Below are 9138 nucleotides of genomic sequence, written 5' to 3'. Positions count from 1 at the left end.
AGAAGCACATGAAAAGATGCTTAACATCATTAGTCACTAGGGAGATGCAGACTTGTATTTTAAAAGGTCACTCAGGCTCCAGTGTAGTGAAAGGACTGGACGTCAGGAGTGGCTGCAGGAAGAACAGGCAGGAGGCTATTGCCATGGAACTATTAAAAGCCAGTGATTGCTTGAATTAAGATGGTGGTTGTGAAGATAGGGGGAGAATGACAAATTAGAGACATAGTCAAGAAGCAAAATAGATAGGCCTTGACATCGAGTTTGATTTTTAGATGGTAAAATGTTAGAAAGGATTCTAAGATTTTTGGCTTATGCAGTCGAGTGGATGATGGTGTCATTCAGATATATAGTTAAAATTGGAAGAAGACCGGGTGTGGTGAAAAACTGTAGTTTGTGTTAAATAAGCACCTTTGAGACACCAAAGTAAAATCACGCAGCTAGCAGTTAGCATAAGATGTATTCTAAGCTTTGTTGAACTTGGTGTAGACAGAAGTGGAAATGCAGTGGGCTGCAGTTTAAATGGGAGGGGACAGAGAAGAGCAGGGATTATCAAATGAGATTCCTCTGCTCTATCCCCAGGAAAGGCAGGAAAGTTGGTTTTCATTGGTGGTCTACACTAGCAAAGCAGGAAGAATCTCTGAGTGAAGGGGAATTTCTGAGACCTCTGTTAAGTACTCTACTTAGAACCTCAAGGTAATTTGCCATTGTTGGGGTACCCTGAGCCAGGACAAACTGAAGCCAAAGCTGTCCATATTCTTACTGCTCCTCCAGTTCCTGCCTTCCCCCATCACTAATTCCCCACATGTACACAGATTGTATTTATGTAGATGTAGCCTAAGGATATCCAAAGGTCCCATAGTGCAGGTCTATTTAAAATCTCACTAAATGATCTTCTGTCCAGTTTTCCACACGGATTCTATAACCAGTTGACGGAGGGGGAAAGGAGCATTCTTTCCTTTATTTTTGTACCTCATTAGTGAATCCTAACCATACTCTTCCGTAGATCCCTTTTCCATCTCAGTCTTGTTCTCACATTCTTAGACAGGACAATGGGATCTTTAAATTCACTCAGTTTGTGTTGGGAAGGGGCCAAATGAGTTAGCTTCCCACTGATACCCAGGGTAGGGAAGACTTTTACACCTCCTCTCCCTCCTCTTATCCCAGTTTGGCGTTTTCTAGCCTGCATTTTGCTCTCCCTATAAATATGAGAGAAAATAAAATACGCCATTCAGCCTCCTTTGTCTGAAAAGCCTGGCATTTCAGTGGTTTTCTTTAAGGGGGGTCCTCATTTGTAACCAGCTTTGCCATTAACGGAAATCAATCTGAATGTCTTATTGTGCATCTTTTTTCTTTCCTCACAGCCTGAGATTGGCTTTGCCAAGTTTTTTCCCACTGAACCTGAAAGACCCTCTCTCATTTTCCCGTTCCCTGCCTCCGCCCCCATTGAATCCCTGCAGAGCTTTCTCAGGCATAAGGGCTGCAGTGTGAGGACTGGGAGGAACTCGACCTACTCCGCTAACCCAGTGGCCTGAGCCAACCGCAAAGAGGATTGGAGTCCTACTGGAGCCACCCTTCCCATCCCCTCCCCCTGTGATAGCCTCCTGAAAGAGGGACACTGGAAGGGTGTGTTTGCATTTCAAATCATTGGCTTCTTGCCCACCTCTTTTCCTAATAAGAAAGCAGGAGCTGCTGTTGAGGGGCAAAGGGGTCTTCTGAATTGCAGTCGCAAGACAGGAAGATCCTTGTTGCTGTCTCTTTATCTGTTTCCAGCTAAAGGGGAGAAAGGATGGTGGAGGCTTTCTGTGCTACCTGGAAGCTGACAGACAGTCAGAACTTTGATGAGTACATGAAGGCTCTAGGTAGGTAAAAATAAGACTTCTGTTCTCTTCTTAATCTGCAGCATTAGATACTTGCAGATACCTTTTATCACCCGTCAGGTCAGCAAGAGACAGCATTGTCCTAATCAGATGCTAGGCTATGCGTTTCCCACCAGATGGATTTTTTAATGTGGCATTTGCCTGCTTTCTTGCCTGGTGCCAAATAGTGGAGCATTTGATATTCTGTGGAGGACGGGAAGCTTCTGTGACTATTTTTGTTTTTTCTTCAACATCTATTTATTATTTGTGCTCAGTACCTGTTTTACATGATAAATGAGATAATCATGCTCAAATAAAATTTACACTTTAGAATCTGGACAACAGGATCAAAAAGCAGATTGCTGCTTCATGAGCTATTTTGGAAGTTGCTGCTGACTGTACTGTTTCCCTTTGCTATTTTAGGTGTGGGCTTTGCCACCAGGCAGGTGGGAAATGTGACCAAACCAACTGTAATTATAAGTCAGGAAGGGGACAAAGTGGTGATCAGGACTCAAAGCACATTCAAGAACACAGAGATTAGTTTTCATCTGGGAGAAGAGTTTGATGAAACCACTGCAGATGACAGAAACTGTAAGGTAAGAAGCTGCTGCTTCTCTGGGGGTGGGGTGGTGAGGGGATATAAACATAAAAGATAAAAGAATCTCCGTGCTTTTTTTTTTTTAGACGTTGGGAAGTGGAGAAGGTTTTCAGTATTTCAATTCAGGGAGAAGGACACCAAAGCTAATTTAACATTCCGGTGTGCATACGTTATGTTCTGAACAGCGGTATTTGCTGTATCTCGACTCTCGAGTCTACAGTTTGTCTCTCACCACGTTTTTCACATTTTGTATTTCACAAACTTGTATTTCAAAAAGTATTTAAGTTCACTCGAAAGATTGCACTTTGTCTAATCTCTCGTTGCTTCAGATTGACAAAATACAGTTTGCCTTATTTTAAGGCTTTGGTTAAAGCAGAAGGGTAACTAGTCAGAAAGCACTAATTCAGGATTTTTATTTCTAATATATGAAATTTTTGCGTCTAGGTGTGCACATTTCAATCAAATTATGAATTGTTAGAGTTTACATAACAGTGATTCTAGAAGTAACAGAGGATGTGGTACCAACAGGACAATTAGTTGGTCAGGATTTATTCAATTATACCACTCTTTCAAAAACTGTCATTTGACTTTCATATCAGAAATCTGACTTGTACCTATTGTTATGTTCTGCATTTTGTTGTTGGTCTCAGTCTGTCATTAGCCTGGATGGAGACAAACTTGTTCATGTACAGAAATGGGATGGCAAAGAAACAAATTTTGTAAGAGAAATTAAGGATGGCAAAATGGTTATGGTAAGTAATGACAATTCCCTATTCTTCCTTTCTTTTTACCCTCTCCTCTCACCCTTCTCACCTCCTTTCCTCTTCCTTCCTCTCCCCTCCCCTTCTCTCCCTTCCCTCCCTCCCTTTCTTTTTCCCCCTCTCTCCCTTCCTGCCTTCTCTAATAACATTATGTTACTAGGAAGGTTTTCTGACCAACGGGAGAAGTAAAAAGATCCTAGCTAATTGTTTCCTTAGCTCAGCTTTTATGATTGAAGAAAAAGAGAAAAATTCTACTTTAGCGTAGTTTATTAAAAGTTGCCATTGGTTTACCTTAAACTCTGTGTCAAAAGAAGTAGTCTTATAGAATTACTGTGAATGTCCAACCCTCAAGTGAAATTTAAATATAAAACCAATAATCATAAAAATATATAAAGATTGATACAAGAACATCAAACTTACTGAAACTCAGAAAAATTATTAATAGATAAGAGATCTTTAAAGATTTTATATTTTTGTTTATAAAGGTTTACAAGTTCAGTGCAGATAATTTACAATATAATAGAAAAAAATAACAAAAAAATCCTCTAGTTTCTCATCAGATAGAACTGTTTTGAAGTTACTTCTTTCCAGTCTTTTTTTTTCCTAATGCATGAGATGCCTTTTTAGCATATATGTTCAATACTAAGTAGGCATGTAAAAATTATAAATTAGAAAATAATTTACAAATAGTGTCACTAATGATGGAGTAGCATCACAAACTCGGAAAGAAGTTATGCCTTGATCCAGCCTTTCTCAGACACTTTCTCTGTGAACTGACTACAGTATTTTGATGATACTGTCATAGTTCAGTAAGCTCATTCAGTTTTTTTTTTTTTTTTTTTTTTTTTTTTTTTTGAGGGGGAGAGTTGCTTTACACATTCTTTCTAAAATGATAGCACGTTTTTGTTGTTGTTTATGAAAATTGACTATTGTTTTCTTCTCTTCCCCTTGACTACTGCAATCAGAGCTGTTCTAGATTGAGATATTCATATGTCTGTGGAAATGGGAGTGGGGAGCAGAGGGAGAGTTTTCCTTTAATGTTAAAGGGTATTCATCCACATTTTCTGCCATCATCAATAAAAGAAAGGATTCATTTCTAAAAGATTCAATCAGAAGTTCTCCTTTATGCTTTTACCTCCATTTCTTTCCTGAATACAGAAAAGTGGATAGCTTGACTTTGCTATGTATGACTGTGATCAGCCAAGACTGAGTTCGAAAATGAAGATTAAAGCAATGGATGACAAGGGCACGCTATATTCTTGAAAAATCACATCAATATATGAGAATAATGAGCATAAAAAGACCCCTAAATTTTGTCAAGTATTTTACAGCAATTCTTCAAGTTGAACTTGATATCAGAGTAATAGAACCTGTGTTCCACATCAAACCCACCTAACCACCTGGGATCAAAGGCTAAAACATGAGAGCCAAAGCAATGAGAACATTTGTACATTCACATTTTCACACTGATTTTGGAACAAGTCATTCCAAACACCAATAACTAAAATGATTGCATTTTCTAAAGGCTGCTCAAAATTTATCTAGATTGTAAATTGAACACTATTATGAAAATCTTTTATAAATCACACTGACTTTCAAAGCAGATAGACAACAATGTAGACACTCTGCTCCTCACATCCAATTTGCTCAATTACTCTGATAATTTAAGGCTAAAGGAATTCTTTTGACCCAAATCTAGATTGTTAATCTTCAGTTTTTGCATCATTCTCATTTTAGAAACATGAACTATGTGTGCATAAGTTTCAACCAATAAACACAAGGATTTCTTTTTGTTTTAAGAAATGAAGAGCTTATGCAGTGTTTAATGTTTGTAAATGTCATTATTCTTTGGCATAGTACTTAAATCTTATATATCATAATCTTTAAAAATTCAGCTATTGATGTTCCTGTGTAAAAAGATTTATCTTTTGGATCTTTCAGACTCTTACTTTTGGGGATGTGGTTGCTGTTCGCCACTATGAGAAGGCATAGAAAAGTTCCTGGTCTGGGGCTGGAGAAGCTCTTCAGTTTTTCTGTTTACTAAAGTCTCAGTGCTATCGTGCTATTACGTGAGCGGCTGATCACCAATTGGAAGGTTATCTTTGGTGTGGAGGTGGAAAAAGGTGATTTAGAAACGTTGTTATTCCAAACTAGCCCAATTTTGATCGGCAAATTTATCACGTTTTACAATTTGCTTTAAAATGTTAAGACTTTGTTATATAAAGAAGCAAGTACATTTTATAATGCCCTTTGGAATGCAAATCAAATTGGAATAAAAATCTTACACATGTGTAAAGTTTTGTTGTTTTTAATGGCATTCATCTAGCTAGGAATTGCATATTAGAGAATTTTAAATAAAATTGTCATTCTTATGGCATAAAGTAAGGCACTTTGTTTATTATACTAATTTAACAAAAAATTAACAAAAGCCTCAGCAAATGTGGAAATGCCAGTTTTGGGTGAAACTTCCATGGAGAATTTGTGATGATTAAATTCATTTAACCAGAATCCAAAGAAACATTGTTACATTGGTTGGGCTAGAGAAATAAAATCTTTATTAGAAACAGTCTGAAAAGAAAAATGATACACATTAAAATGTCTTATTAAAAGGTAAATGTAATGAAAATATCATACAATCAAAGTTTCTTATTGAAAGGTAAATAGGAAAAGGGAGTGAATTTTATCCTGGATTATGAAGAAATGCTTCTCCAGGCGACTAAATTGAGTTGGACTAAGTCAACAAGAGTGCAAAATGGAGTGTTGTGCGTAAAGGGAGAATAAAGGCATTCGCGTTCCTTTTGGGGGGGAGGGGAAGGGTGACCAACTTGCCCAAACCAAAGTAAATATGTTTGTAACTGGCTAGGGTTTGCATTCATAAAGTACAAATATTATTTTATATTTAATCATTTACAAAATGCTTTTTATACATCTTCTCAATGCTACAATGGGAAGCAAGAAGACAGGTATTATTTTTACCTACCAATGAGAAAACTGAAGATTAGATTTGTGTGTCCAAGTTCTCACAACTAGTAAATAATACCAAGAACTGTAAACTGTGTGTTTTTTCCCTTTGTTTCCTCCAAAATTAATATGTTAGCTAACTTTTCTTCTGAAACAAAAACACAAAATTTTGTTTTCTTTGATCTTTCCTTAGGAAATCTTTTCTTTGTCAGTCTATGGTGGGGGGTTGAGGTAAATTTTTTTTGAACAAATATGCAAAACTCATTTTTAATGACACCGATGGTTTCAGTAAGTTTCTATAAGTTAATTCAAGGTCCAACTAATTTATAGATAAATGAATGAAGAAACTTCCATTGAAATTACAGTCTCCCTCTATCTTTAAAAGCACAAAACAGCACTGAGAGGGTGTTTACCCCAAATGCTCTGCCAGCCATCATCTCTGCTTCTGGTGGAGGACTCCTTAACTCTTGGTGATTTCAGCCTGTGCTCTTCTAGAAGCACAGATTCTGGCCTCACACAGATATAAGGCCAAGAATGGAGATTTATCTTCAGCTTATTATAATGAAGCCAAATAAAAAAATTATAATGCTGGCATTAATTTCAGTAACAACTGTCTCACAGAAAGGTTTTTGGGTGGGCTAAAAGATCAAGGGTTTCAGGGGTAGATCAAACACATTTTTCTGAGAAGATATTTAAGAGATATTTTTGTTTCCTAAATTTTTAAAGCGTATGAGTAAATCATTTTTCTTCAAGCCAAATCCTGTCTCACACAGTAATCTGTCAGTGTACTAACTTTCCTGGTTTGCCCTTTTTACTTTTTTTTTTTTTTTTTCATAATTAAAGGAAAGGCAAAATTACCAAGACCAAGGGCAGTTTGACCAACAGATCCTGGAAGAACATTTCTTAAGGCCGTTTTGTGAGGTCCTGTTATAAATGGCTGACAATGAATAGCAGAAGCCTCTGCCTTTAACTTTCCTGTGTTTCCCTCACCCTGATATACACATTCACAACGATATACACTTGGAACATAGAGACCTACAAATATACGCACAAGGTTGATGTTTACCCCCAGAGATGCTGGGGCACTATAGCTTTGTGCTTCCTAGAGATCAGGTATAAAGGAAAACAAAAGAAAGCAGAGTACAAGGGAGGATGTTTCTATCCAGTAATTTTAATATACAGATGGTTCCCAACTTATGATGATGGTTTAAATTACAATTTTTTGACTTAAGGATGGTGCAAAAGTGATATGCACTCAGTAGAAACTGTATGTCAAGTACCCGTACAACTACACAGGTTTTTCACTTTCAGTACAGTATTCAATAAATAACATGAAATATTCAACACTTCATTATTAAATAAGCTTTGTGTTAGATAATTTTGCCCAACTATAGGCTAATGTAAGTGTTCTGAGCACGTTTAAGATATGATGTTCTGTAGGTTAGGTGTATTAAATACATTTTCAATTTAAGATATTTTCAACTTACAGTGAGTTCATTGGGGCATAACCCCACTGCAAGTCAAGAAGCATTTTTGTTGTTTTAGGATTGCAAACATTTCTTAGGCTTCAAAATGTGTATGCCTCATTTTATGCTTACTCACTGAAGGAACGTTTCATAATCAACTTACTTCTAGTAAAATGCATTGAAAATGAAAAAAAGTAAAAAAATAGTTGTTTTTGTTTTTACAATTTTTCCTTTTCCTTTCTTTCAAAATGCTTGGACTAAAATCTCACACGTATTTTGCTGTTCTTAAGGTTATTCTCTCTCACCAGCTCATCGTTTTTTTCCTGTTGCATTTCTTCCCATACTCTAGAGGTTGGGGAGGAGAAACTCCAAGGACCATTTTGTCCAACACTGGAATGCGCTTTGGTTCTTCCAATGCTTTTGAATCATCTGAAAGCTGAGGCAGGACTTGGACTGCTCTGGCAGGACTTGAAACAGAAAACAGGGGCGCCTTGATTCCCATTTCAAAGCCCTTCATGGGACACACTCCCATCAAATTATACATACAGAATAAGGTTCTCTGATGGGAAACACACTCTACAACATCTTTTATGAGGTTAGTAATTCTGGAAGGTATTTTATTCTCCAAAGGAATTCCACACCTTATAAATTTAAACTATTAGCTTTGTTATTTTAAAGAGGTCAGCATCCTCATAAATGGTAAGGGAAGGAACACAGAATACACGACCCAACGCAGTTTGGGGATTTTGGCTTCTTTGCCAGACTGAGTATCTTCAAATATTCCTTGGAAGAGTACAATCAAATCACCTCTATGATTTCCATGCATCTCGGGAATGCATAGAGCAGGATTCTGAGACATGTTCTAATTCAGTTGTAAAAACAAAACAAAACACCCCCCCACCCCCAACCTGGCTTCTTAGAGCGGTGGTTCTCAAACACTATCATCAGTCAAGCATCACCTGGAAGGCTTGTGAAAGCACAAATCGCTGGGCTCCACGCCCAGAGTTTGATTCAATCTGTCTGCGGTGGGGCCTGGGAATTTGCATTTCTAACTAAAGTTCCCAGGAGGTGCAGATGCTACTGGTCCAGAGACCACCATTCTAAATCCACCGGGCTCTCCAAAACTGTTGTTGGTCTCCTCCAAATCCTGACACTTCCGCGCTCACTGCATCGGTTCTGCTGAGGAACCCCATCCGTTTAGAGCCGGGTGGCATTTAGGTAAGATGATCTGCGTGGGGTTTGCCCAAGAACATTCCTTCCCAGGCTAGTCACTGACTAACAAACCAGAGGGCAGATCATCGCTGGAGGGCCGGGAACCGACTCTGCCGTCGCACGTGATCGGCTGGGCGTCTACACCCGCAGCCGCCTTCTGCCTCCTCCCCACTCCGGGGCTCGACGGTCCGAGTGCAGCCGCCGCCGGAGAGCCCGAGCGTCGGGGTGGGTGGCCGCGGCCCGCCATGGCGCTGCTGGGCGCGCTCGTCTGCGGCCTGCTGGCA

At 38.6% G+C, this 9138-nt stretch overlaps 2 protein-coding genes across 2 annotated transcripts in view; both read left to right on the top strand.

Annotated features, from left to right (window-relative positions):
- The first annotated feature begins 1615 nt into the window (after positions 1-1615).
- Positions 1616-5511, top strand: FABP7 (fatty acid binding protein 7, brain). The gene is made up of 4 exons (XM_008566882.1): positions 1616-1859; positions 2280-2452; positions 3105-3206; positions 5157-5511. Exons 1-4 carry the CDS (start codon positions 1787-1789, stop codon positions 5205-5207), a joined length of 399 nt encoding a protein of 132 aa, XP_008565104.1. The 5' UTR covers positions 1616-1786; the 3' UTR covers positions 5208-5511.
- A 2152-nt stretch (positions 5512-7663) lies between these two features.
- The window catches only part of SMPDL3A (sphingomyelin phosphodiesterase, acid-like 3A), a 19245-nt gene continuing 17770 nt past the window's right edge, over positions 7664-9138 (top strand). The window contains exon 1 of the mRNA XM_008566869.1: positions 7664-8860. The gene's annotated coding sequence lies outside the window, so the exon portion shown is untranslated. The remainder of the gene's footprint in view (positions 8861-9138) is intronic.

Source organism: Galeopterus variegatus, unplaced genomic scaffold (genome assembly GCF_000696425.1).
Source record: "Galeopterus variegatus unplaced genomic scaffold, G_variegatus-3.0.2 Scaffold17, whole genome shotgun sequence".
Classification (NCBI taxonomy): domain Eukaryota; kingdom Metazoa; phylum Chordata; class Mammalia; order Dermoptera; family Cynocephalidae; genus Galeopterus; species Galeopterus variegatus.
The sequence above is the reverse complement of the archived record's forward strand: the minus strand, read 5'-3'. Positions and strand labels throughout refer to the sequence as shown.